We start from the raw sequence: 12,459 nt of genomic DNA, 5'->3' as shown, positions 1-12,459 counted from the left end.
TGTCGCTGGATTCCCATGTAGTTGACCATGGTTCGCGTCCCAGACCCGGTGGCTTAAAACTCACGCTGGACGAGTGTGTGTGCGTGCCCAAGATCCCGAGAGGAGAATGGAGGAGAAGGGACTGCGGCATGGCCATCCCCCATGGGGGGTGATTTCTCGCTTTCTGTCTGTCTGTCTCTGTCTGGCGAGCGCACGCGCCCTTAAAAAAAAAAAAAAAAAAAAAATTGTATAAAAACAAATATGTTATCTGAATATTTTAAAACATTAACCTTAAAAAATAACCACTGGTAAGTTTTTCAAGCAAATGAAATGCAAATTTAAAACATTTAAAATTTTTTAAAGTTTAAATTCATTGTCTTACATAAAGAAATTAAAATTATTATAATTTTATTTTGAATAAAGCTATACTGTACCTGGTTGCTACCATGGCCAAAAGGAGTACTAGATAAATTAGTGGTTACACTGTGCAAAATAATTTCACCACTAAGCGATCCAGAAGCAATGTAGGAATCATTCCAATTGTACGTCACACAAGTTACTTCACCTTTATGATCCTGAAAGAAAAGTGAAAGTAAGTCTACCATTCCATGATAGTCAAGCTGCCCATTTTAATGTTTTTGTAAATACCAAATATTACATATTTTTCACTGTAACATTTGCTTAATATTTTCCTTGAATAACTTTAAGAAATTACTCAAATGGATATCTGGTCAACACCAAGTCTTCTTATGAAGAGATTTTTTTTTCATAATAGATTTCATAAATAGATTTATTTTTCATAACAGTCCTGGCACTCTGAAAAAATGAGATATTATGGAAAGGTAATTTTCTAAATGACCTTATGTCAACCTTAAAGAATTCACTTCCACTGATGAATAGAATAACATTTACTGCAAGTTGACTATCATGAGAGGCCCTGCCTTTGAGAGTATTACACTCCACTGGAGAAGATGGGACACTTGAATTAACATAAGAATGGCAGTAAATGCTGAATGAGCTGTAGAGGCCAAATGTCAGAGGACAGAGGGTTGAGAGAGGGGGCTTTACAGGAGATAAAAAGCTTGAGTTCAACTAACACAGAAGATAAGAGAGAAGTCCAGGGAAGCGAAAAGAAGCCATGCATTGCCAAAGATAGAGAAGAACAAATTAACAAGGCAAGTTTGAGCAATAATACCGCCTGCTTCCATTTGCTGAGTACTGACTTGTGCTGGAAGCTTCATATATTACTACTTAATCCTTAGAAAATCCTGAGCGGCAAGGCCATTTCTGCACATTTTACACATGAGGTTCGGAAAGGAACTTGCGAAAGCTTAGTAACTACCAAGTGAAAGAGCCAGAATCTAATTCCACGTCAAACTCTAAAGTCTACATTCCTTCCACTAAACCAGGCTGCCTCTCAAGTCCAAATGGTAATCCACTTTGAGAAAATAACTGTTGGGTTTAAAACAAACTGGATTCATAAGAACTATTTTGCAACATGGAATTAGAGATGTCTAGCAGAAGCACAGAAAAGAGATCAGGGTTAGGAGGACAGTTTTATTTATTTTTGAAGAATTACTTTATTTACTTTTATTTGTTATTACTTTCCAGTTGGATCACAGAGAGAGAGAGAGAGAGATATGGAGAGAGAGAGGGAACATGAAAAAGCAAGCCACCAGGTCCAGCACTTGAACCGCAGTCAGCCATGTGGGAGTCCAGTGCCTATAACCACCATGCCACCTGCCAGCCCCCAAGGAGGACAGTTCTAAGTTTGGTGCTACATCTTAGTAAGATAAACAAACTAACCTTTATATCTAATAATTAGATTCATGTAACAGCAAGAATAGCAGCTAGACTATTACACTTATATTACAACTTCTTCAAATGACCCTTTGAGCACTTTCAGAGGGTTTTTTTCTTGCATTTTATTTTTATTCTATATTGAAACAATTGCTGTCTTGAGAAAAAAAAAAAGGCATTTGAAGTAAAGAAAAAAGGAACAACAAACATTTTGTGCATCATTCCCACTGGGGAAATTAAAACTGTGGGGTTCAATACAATTTCTATGGCTCCATAAAGAGGCAGATGTCTTCCTAATTTTAACTGTGGAAAATAAGACAATTGGTAAACATTTACTAAGCACCTACCAAGTGCTAGAAATTGTATCAAATAGCCAGGGAACGGACCATGGAGGAAGGAAAAAGGTGAAAGTTAGGTTTTCTCTCACTCACAACCTGTCAGTCAAATACTCACTAGCTGAATGCATGAGGAAATAGAACACTCTAAGAATTTAAAAGAGAAAAAGCTTCCTAATGTAACCGGGAAAGCTAATGACAGAAACGTGAGCAGAGTCTGCTGTGCAGGGATGGAGTAAATGAAGCTTCGAAAATATGTGACAAAACTAGCCAAAGACTAATGTCTTGTCAACTCTGTAAGAAACTCACTGTTCACAGTAGGTGTATTCGTCTAAGTACCTTTAAGTAAAATATTTTATAATTTAAGACTAGATAATGAGTAGTATCTGGGTTTGCATCTCATCTCTGCCATTGTTGGCTGTCTGACAGAACAATTTGGTAACAGCTGACTCAATTTCTCCATCTGTGTAAAGGGGTAATAATACTGACTAAGTTTCACAGAGTTGTTGAGGAGAATAAACATTTGTAAGCACAGTGGCTGGCATATCGAAAAACTCAGTAAAGGTGAACTATTCTCATTACTGGCAACTTTGTAATTAGCCATCTACTCCACAGCTATTTTAGAGTTAAGATGCTTGAAAGTTTAGCTAGCCCTAAAATCCTGAACATCCAATGGTAACACTTAAACAGCAAATATAGGATTATATTTCAACTTAGCTAAAAGAAAGCCATTCTCATACATACCGTTTCTCCAGTAAGAATTAACCCAATGGCATTCTGACATTAGAGAAAATGATAATAATGTCTGGTATTTGCTACGAAATAATACGGGTATATGAAGAGAGTGGGCGAGCCATAGGTCTACTGGCCGTGATGATCACCACTGACGTCACACGGTGACTCCATGGATGACGGGTTAACAGAAATGTGTTTCCTATGTACGTACATGTAGGTGTGTATTGGTCTACATTTCTTCATATTAAAACAGTTCTAAAGTTTCAAGTAACTTTAAGGAACAAATTGTAAATATTATAAAGATGTACAATGTAAAGTAGAATTCTGCAACGTCATGGTCAGAGACTTTCCGCAATGAATAATTTTTTTTTGCTGAAATTGCAAAGGGCTAAAGAAATATTAGTTGTAAATAGTAAATTATTTTAGAAGATATTTCATTACCAACCTGAAAATACATGCACACAAAATAACAAATACTGCTACCAAATACACTGCAGAATGAAGAAGCCAAATCACTGACTACGGTTACTGGACTGAACACTACCATCCCCAAACCACCATCGTTTTTCCAGTATGCCTTAACAAAAGGTCCCTAATGGCAACAAACCATACTCCAGGAAAAAAGAAGTAACTCAAATTAGAAATAGAAAAATCTTTAAATACTGAAAATGTATGTTAATGACATAAATCAAGAAAAGAAAACAAGACAAAAAAGTTTTTGGCTAAAAGCATCTTTATTTTCCTTCACGTCTTACTTCCATCCTAAGCATCTTATTTTTAATCACAACTGCTCAAAATTAAAATTGTTAACTACACTAAACACATTGTAAAATTTTATGTAAAGATTTATTTAAAAGCTGCTTACCTTAAGAGATCGATGGACTCTTTTTGATTTTAAATCCCAAATATTTACAGTATTATTTAGGCCTCCGCTTACCAAATACATAGATGTGGAATTTAAATTGACACATGTCTGCTTTTGCTATAAAAAAAAAAAAAAAAAAAAAGTTACCTTAGTTTAAGAGCCCAGTGCTAACTTTCAGGTTTCATCCAACAATTAATAATAGGCACATGATAAATATCTATGGAATTAATGCTACATGAACAGGCTAATACTTGTACAAAAGATTCACCTCTCAACATCTTCCACGTAGACCCAGCAGTCTGCAAAAAGATCAAAAAGACTTCAAGCAAATTAAACATATTCATGTGTTCTTTCATAGGATGGTGATTACAAAGGACACTAATGAAATACAAAATATATTTTGGCCTCCCATCAGCGTTTAGTTGCCCTTCATATCTCCCCTTGATAAAACCTAGTCTTATATCTCCACAGATTATCTTGAAGTCAGTTTTGAAAAAAATTACACAGGAATTTCAAAACATTTTTGTGCCAAAATAAACTGCAACTTTAATTCAGTTTTCCACAAACTTCTTGAAGACCCTGCATACAGCCCTGCATTTGCTTCAAGGCTTCTGTTAGACAACTTTTCTCTTTCCTAAAAAACTGACTTCACTGGACCTTGGCTGGATGGCATTTTCCAATCTCTCATCAGAATGTCAGTTTCAATAAGGAAAGACCATATTCATGCTCAACAAATACTTAGAGCATAGCTAAAAATACAGAGGTTATGGAGTTACCACAAGGAGTACCTATGAGTAGCTTATTGGGTGGTTCCATAATTAACTATGCTACACACTAGAATACAATGTTACATGTTTTCTTTGTATTTAAGCCATAGATGCACTGTGAAGTTATATCAATTGTTACCTCCAGTTAAATGCTATGAACAAAACAAAACAGTGAAATGAAATCCAGAGCTACCATTTACAACTTGGTTAAAAGTGAAAAGGCAATCAATCTATATATGTTTAGACCCTGGTATGAGTCCTGTACGTGGTGGCTTGCTTTCTTGCTTTCTCGCTCTCTCTCTCTTTCAGTGTCTCTTTCTGGTCAAATTAAAATAAAGAGAATTAAATAATTCTTTAAAAAAAGAATCCATGCATCTCAAAAACATTCTCTGCTCAAGAAAGATTCTTAAAAGGCGCAGATGGTCACTTCCCTACCCTCATTGGACCATTCAAGGTTTCTCTAGCTCAGAATTTCTTACCAAGGGTATCAGCTAACACATACACATAGCAGGAGGCACAAACATCAGTGTTTCAGTACAGCTGCTCTAATTCTCTTGCAGGGACCACCATTCTAGGAACTGACTTTGGTCTACAGTGACTAAATAAGATTTAGAATCAGGACAGTGTATAAGAAATATGAAAATAATCTTCAATGAAAATAAGACCACAATGGTGTCAAAGATCAATATATTGAGATTACAATGGTCACAACAACTACAATTAATCTTAAGGGCTTGGAACCAAAACTGATAATAGCTGGCTTACTCTGTTGACAGAAGTTTGGGGGTTTTTTTGTGCTTTTTTTTTTTTTTTAAATACTAATGTACTATTAATGTGGCTGAAGAACTTAAATAATTAATGGAAATTGTAGTGTTATTACAGGAATCTGGTACTCCCAAAGATACAAGGCAATAGGTACAATTTTTAAAAACTAAAAATAACAGCTGGTCAATTTTCTAAGTTATGTAGTAGCCTATCATATCCATTATAATGCTATCAACACCAATCCATCTACTTTAAAGAGGTAAAATACCAAGTCAAAAAAAAAACCAAAAACATCAACTTAAAGTTCCACTCTAAAAGCAATTTTGAAATAAGTAGGATTAACACACCAATATGCTATAAGAAATTACTAATCAAGGCTAAAGAACCAATGTTTGCACTTTTTTAATAAATTAATACACATTAAAATGCAGAAGAACTAAAAAGATCTCACTTTTGATCATGTGGGAAAAGTGGGCTAAGAATAATGGCAATTAATTTAGAATATTCATAAAACCCTTAGAATTGTATCATACTTGTGAATATCATCTGTTACTCTTATACTTTCAGGAGAAAAAAAAAAAACCTCAAATATTGATTTTAGGATTCTAAGGCACAGTGCATAAACACAGTGCACATATATAGTGGTAATAGAAGTAAAAACTATTTTGGTGTTGACATTTAACTTCAAGAAGTGTTTGCTGACCGCTTTCTATAAGATCGGACGATTCAAAGATAACTAAGATAGTTCAACTGCTCTTAAAAAATTCAGTCTGCCTTTTATCAACTAGGGGCATTCTCTGCCTTGATTTTACTTTAATTTGAATAGGTAGCCTGCTTCAAATTTCATTTCTACCTTTAACAGATGTTCTGTCTGTCTCAATACCTGTGGGTTGGGACTAAGATTCACACCAATCCCACCAGATACCCTGAGGGAAGGACAGATAAAAAAATCCTAAGTCTTCTTTAAATTAGTTGATCTTATATTCTATTATCTTGCTATTCTCCTAATTAGGCTACTTCATCTATCCCTGTGTATAAAATTCTGACAATTCAAATGATCTGAGGATTGCTATGAAAATTTTGAAATTAAAAAAAGAACAAGCTACCAACTACTCATACCTTAAAGATCGTATCTTATTTTAAAAAAAAGAGGAGTATGTGTGACTGTAAATGAGGACACCAGTATTGCTCTGAATTAGAGAGATTAACTTATAAAACAAAAGGATAAAAAAGCAATATGCAGTGAGAGCTTCATTTAAATGCTCTGGGACCAAAGTTTACCCTGTGGAAGTCATCCTGCTCAAGGAGAGTTTGGGGAGGCTCAGGAGGTAAGCCTTAGTACTACCTGGGCAGAGCCTGAGGTCAAAGGCCACCGTCACACACAGGGGTCTTTTGTTATGGTCTTTAGCCCAAGGTCAATAAAGCAGTGCTACCTCATTATGGTTCATATGTCACCAGAGTAACCTGGTAGGACACAGTCCTACAACAGGAAGCGATGAGGTCCTGCAGAGGGGAAATGGAGAAAGCAAGTGCCTAGTTAAAATCCAAGCCCTTAATTGCTGCCCTAGGTAGGACCGAGTCTGATTTTACCTAAAGACGCTTCAGTAGGCACAAATACCTTGCCTGTGAGTGTTACTGTGTTATTCTGAGCTTAGGTTAAAAGTGATGTCTTTAAACATCTTTGTAAATAGTTGTAAGCACCTTAATGAATAAATAACTCCCACTCAAGAAGAACTGGTTTTTGAAAGTTAAAAAAAAAAAACAAAACACTTACCCCTTCAGCAAGCTCTAAAAGTGGAACAGGTTTACATTTGCAACTTGAAACAACTATCTTGTCACCACTGGAAGACGCAGTCACTAAAAAGTTATCTAAATGAAGAGTTAGGGAGCATGAAACAATCCAAGGCATTTACACCAGATACTATTGTAAGAACTATAGAACTATAGGCATAAACGCAAATGCACTGAGAAGACAAGCAAATTAACATAGTTCATATATCAGTTTTCAAAAATGGCTTAGGTTACTAATTACTGAGACTGATTCTCTTTGCAGCTACTGCAGGGGAGAACTATCCTTTCTGGCTGTACCATCACTTGAAAGCTCTTTAACCCATGTGAAATACTACTCCATTTTCAAAGAGTAGGCCAGATGATCTAATTTTATCCTTCAAGAATGAGAGCATGATAAAAGCAACGTCAGCAAATATCAGTCAGCCTTTTCATCTACAAAAACTGTTCAAGATAGTTAATTTATTAACCCAGTATTTGGTATCACCTTAAGCTAGTAAACAAACATCCATATTAGTATCCTATTTTTCCACAAAACATATAAAGGCTTATATTTTCTTTGGACTGGAATTTCTGTGGTAGGATACTTCAGTCTTTAATGTATCAAGAACAAATATTACAGTTACCACCGCAAACACAAATGGGTGCAGTTAAATAGAAAACTTATATGTTATGGAGTTTTATTTTAAATATAATTTTAATTTTAAATTATATTTACCTTATTTTATATAAATTATAAGGGGAACAATCAGTAACATAAAACAACGTAAGCTTTTAAAACTAAAATGATTAAACAAAATAAAATAATGAAGAAAAGGAGTCTGAATTTTAGTAAGAAAAATTAAAATATTAGAAGTTTAAACTATGTTGGGGGACCAGTAGTTAGCGTAATGGCTATGTCACTGGACTCCCATGTAGTCAATCACAGTTTGAATCCTGGACCAGTGGCTTAAACTCACGCTGGGCGCATGTGTGTGCGTGCCCAAGATCCCGAGAGGAGAATGGAGGAGAAGGGATTGGGGCATGGCCATCCCCCCCTGGGGGGTGATTTCTCTCTTTCTGTCTCTCTGTCTTTCTCTTTCTTTCTGGAGAGCACACACATCCTACAGCAAAAACCTCTCCAAGAAAAGAAGAAGAAAAAAGAAGTTTAAACTATGATTTTTAGCTAGCAAAGTCTGAGTAAAAGCAATGGAAAAAGGCTAGTAAGGGAAAAAGGAAGGGCTTGTGGCGGTGCGGCCATTTCTCCTGTCTTTGGACTCTGCGCTCTCGCAGGGCTTCCAGCAGCGCCATGCTAAGGACAGAGCATCCGGAGGTTCACGACCTCCGTGGTCCCCAGGAGCCACTTTGAGGAGGCCCGGGGAAGAATCTTTTCAGTGGAAAACAAGTGGCGGTTACTCGTTATGATGACTGTGTACTTTGGATCTGGATTTGCTGCACCTTTCTTTATAGTAAGACACCAACTACTTAAGAAATAAGGATGTTCTAATTCATCCATTTAATAGATATGAAGAACATTTTAAGAGGCGCAGTCACAATCTCTGGAAAATGGGTGAAACTCTTAAACTCATAGCATACTGAATATGTTTGTAAATAAACTTATGAACTGAAAAAAAAAAAGCTAATAAGACACTCAGTATCCTAACTACATTGTTTTTAGTTGGTCTGCACAATACTTATTTTGTAAATAAATCTAGATTATAATTTCATTATCATACAAACAAAATAATGTCTATCTAGAAATTACAACATTAAGAGAACTAGCCAACGGCATAATGGTTACATCACAGGACCCCCATGTAGTCGACTGCAGTTCGAGTCCCAGACCCAGCAGCTTAAAACACACTAGGCGCATGTGCATGCATGCCCAAAATTCCAAGAGGAAAATGGAGAAGGGACTGCAGCATGGCCATCTCCCAGGGTAATTTCTCACTTTCTGTCTCTGATGAGCATAAGCACTCTATAGCAAAAATCTCTCTCTAAAAAAAAAAAATCACAGTATTGAGAAATTAGCTTCTTTCTCTTTTTTATTTAACTTTTATACATTGTTATTATTATTTTAATTTTTTGCTATAGGGCATACATGCTCACTAGAGGGAGGGAGACAGAGAGAAAGAGAGAAAGAGAGAAAGCAAGCCTCCAGGTATGGAACTCAAACTATGGTCAGCCATCTTATTATTATTTTAATTTTTGCTATAGGGCATACATGTTCACTAGAGGGAGGGAGACAGAGAGAAAGAGAGAAAGAGAGAAAGCAAGCCTCCGGGTATGGAACTCAAACTATGGTCAGCCATCAGAGTCCAGAGCCTTAACTACCATGCCACCTGCTGGCCTACTTCTTCCTCTTTTTACCACTACTTTTTTCCTTAGAATATAGAAAAGGAACTAAAAGATAATATGAGAGGATAATCTAGTTACGTTCTAAAGTTCCTTCCATGAGATGGCGAGAGAGACAGCAGATCAGCTAGTCCCAGATTATGGGCATGTATCTACCCATCACACTCAGGAAGTTTCCAGACATGAGCCGAGAACCTTCCCATGTGGGTCGGCATCACAGAGCACTGTGTTTTACTACTGTACCACCATCTAGCTCCTACAGTTACTTTTCTTATTTCTCTTATAGAAGTGGTAAGAAAGTGAGGAACATTATCTAAAGGATAAAAAAAGAAAAGAAAAGAAAAGAGAAAACTAACGTCCTGGTACCTCAATCTATGCTATATGAACCCCATGTAATTGAGGCTGGGGACTTTTGTGCTTCAGTAACTAACTTCCATGGAAGGAATCAAAGCCTCATTAGGAATAAGACTATCTGAAGGCTTTCAGTATACATCTTCTCACACAAAAAAACTGTACAGAAACATGACCAGTTTCCAAAAGTCACATCATACTACCTCACTGTCACATCAGTTTTGTTGCTAGACCATCAGTGAGTATGTTATAAATGCCAACTCCCAGGAAAACTCTTTGGAACAAAAATAAACCTAATAATAATTATAAAAATAAATCTCATTAAGAAGTGCTCATTTTTCCTATGTGTCAGGGAAAATTAAGCTCTAAATATAATCTAAAAATAGAGTAGCAACTTCCATTTTTCACTCTCTTTAACAGTTTCCCTACTAAACATCTGAATGGTCCTTCAAAAATGTAGCCACTTCACCATGTGTTCTTCAATAGACCATCAAAGTAATTTACTTTACTACTTTAATAGAAAATCAAGGAATGATAACGAGGCCATTTTAATTCACTGAGCAAATGTGTCATTTCTGTCAATATATTTACAGAAATTACTAGGCTGGGAATAAATATTTCTAATATTTTTGTTCATGAATCAGTGATATTTTAAAGGTCTGATATTTTTCTTTTCATCAGGAAGTAGATATTAATACTTTGGTGTTGATAAGATCAAATAGATGTTAAAACTAAATTCTTTAAGAAACACTGTATTGGTACTGGCCAAGTGGTCTGGTGGTTAAGGCACTAGACTCTCACAAGGTCAACCATGATTCAAGTCCCAGACCTGGCAACTTGCTTTCTCACTTTACCTTTCCTTCTCTCTGTCTCTGCTTGGTCAAATTAAAAAATAATAATAGATAAAATAAACAATTCTTAAAAGTATATGGGTCACAAAATAATTTCTAGCATACCAAATAAATAGAACCTTTTCACACAAAAGGTGAGAGTTTCATTTACACCAATAGCTCTCCACTGGAGGTTATTCTGGCAATTGTAGGCACAATTTTGAGTGTCACAGCTGGGAACCACAGATAACTAGTGAGTGAAGGCCAGGGAAGCTTCTAAACATCTTACAATGCAAAGTAAAGCTGCTACAACAAAAAATGACCTGGCCTGAAATGTCAATAGTGTATAGTTCAGAAATTACTTTCCAGACTTTGCTTCTCATTCATTTTATCTTTTTTTTTTTTTTTTTTTTAAGAAAGAGAAATTTTTGCTATAGGGGAAGACACTTGTGCTTGCCAGAGAGACAGAAAGAGAGAAATCACACACCCAGGGGAATGGTCACACCAAAGTCCCTTCTCCATTCTTCTCTCTGGATTTGGGCACACATACACACACGCCCAACATGAGTTTTAAACCGCCAGGTCCTGGACTCGAACCACAGTTGACTATGTGCAAGTTCAACAACATAACTACCACACCATCTGCTGATCCCTCTTTACCCACATTTAGGAGCTCACCAAGACAGATGGGACTTCAATCAGAAACATAAAATATCTTGGGAAGAAACTAAACCTAGATAATTTTACTATATCTGTTTGGTAAATATTACTTGCATCTCAGACAGAAAGGAAAGAGAAATACAGAATATGTCAGAAAGACAGGGATGGTACACTTTTTCTATCTCCTCTCCATCTTGCCTCTGTTTTTAAGTTCTATCTTTAATTTACAGATCAGATCCACAAATATCCATTTATATCCACAAATGTAGATATAAAAACTCACTCCAAAAACCTTTCAGATTTTCCCCCCCACCATTAACTATTCTATTCCATGTGGTTCAGTAACAAACTGCTGATAACAAATAATTCTATCATCTGGATTTATTAACTACTATACATTTTTAAAACAGCAGTGCTTTTTAATAAAGTGGGTTGCAACTAAAGTTTATTTTCAATGAAATCATCAGAGAACATCAGAGTGTATTCATATGTACTGTTTCTTAAACTACTATTTCACTTTATGTAACTTTGGGAGCAATGCAACATACATTTTTAATTATGGGTCACATGAAAAAGGTTCATTGAAACTGGTTGTTCAATAAAAAGTGGTTATTTTTTCCCTTTTAAAGAAAGGATACTGTTGCTACTCCAACACATTGAGCTGATTCCATGTGGTGAGGTATGTGGGTTGAATTTATCCACCAATGTCATAGATGAAGCATCCCATATTTTAATATCATCTCCCGACGAAGCAAATCTGAGGTTTTCCTGCATGACTTCACCTACAAATAGTTTTAAATAATTCATTTTAAAAATAAAGAGGGTGTTATAACAGGCAGCTCTACTGGTCAACTTTTATTCCAAACAGTGTACTCAGCACAAAGTGGTTCTAGCGATCTTACAAAATATATCAGATCTTATTCTCTTCACTGTGAAATCCAATCTCCTAACCTTGTCTTCCATGACCTGACCCCCATGTAACTCTCCTGTCTCTCCTCTCTGGGTCCACTAGATCCTACAACAGACACATTACAAAGTGGTTCTAGCGATCTTACAAAATATATCAGATCTTATTCTCTTCACTGTGAAATCCAATCTCCTAACCTTGTCTTCCATGACCTGACCCCCATGTAACTCTTCCTGCCTCTCCTCTCTGGGTCCACCAGATCCTACAATAGACACATTGGCCTTCTTTCTGTCTCATGCCAACAAAGGCAATGGTATTCTCACCTCAGTGTCATTTCATTTGC

General features: G+C 36.1%; 1 protein-coding gene across 1 annotated transcript in view; it reads right to left on the bottom strand.

The window, feature by feature from the left end:
• Window positions 1-11,987, bottom strand: part of NEDD1 (NEDD1 gamma-tubulin ring complex targeting factor) — a 58,457-nt gene extending 46,470 nt beyond the window's left edge. Inside the window, exons 1-4 of the mRNA XM_006141366.2 lie at window positions 11,848-11,987; window positions 7,021-7,115; window positions 3,715-3,831; window positions 414-554 (exon numbers count right to left, since the gene is read on the bottom strand). Of these exons, the coding sequence (XP_006141428.1) occupies window positions 414-554; window positions 3,715-3,831; window positions 7,021-7,115; window positions 11,848-11,983 (489 nt within the window). The 5' untranslated portion in view covers window positions 11,984-11,987. The remainder of the gene's footprint in view (window positions 1-413; window positions 555-3,714; window positions 3,832-7,020; window positions 7,116-11,847) is intronic.
• Between the last annotated feature and the right edge of the window lie 472 nt (window positions 11,988-12,459).

This window comes from Tupaia chinensis, unplaced genomic scaffold (genome assembly GCF_000334495.1).
Source record: "Tupaia chinensis unplaced genomic scaffold, TupChi_1.0 Scaffold000054_1, whole genome shotgun sequence".
Taxonomy (NCBI): Eukaryota; Metazoa; Chordata; class Mammalia; order Scandentia; family Tupaiidae; genus Tupaia; species Tupaia belangeri.
This window is presented reverse-complemented; position numbering and strand designations above follow the sequence as displayed.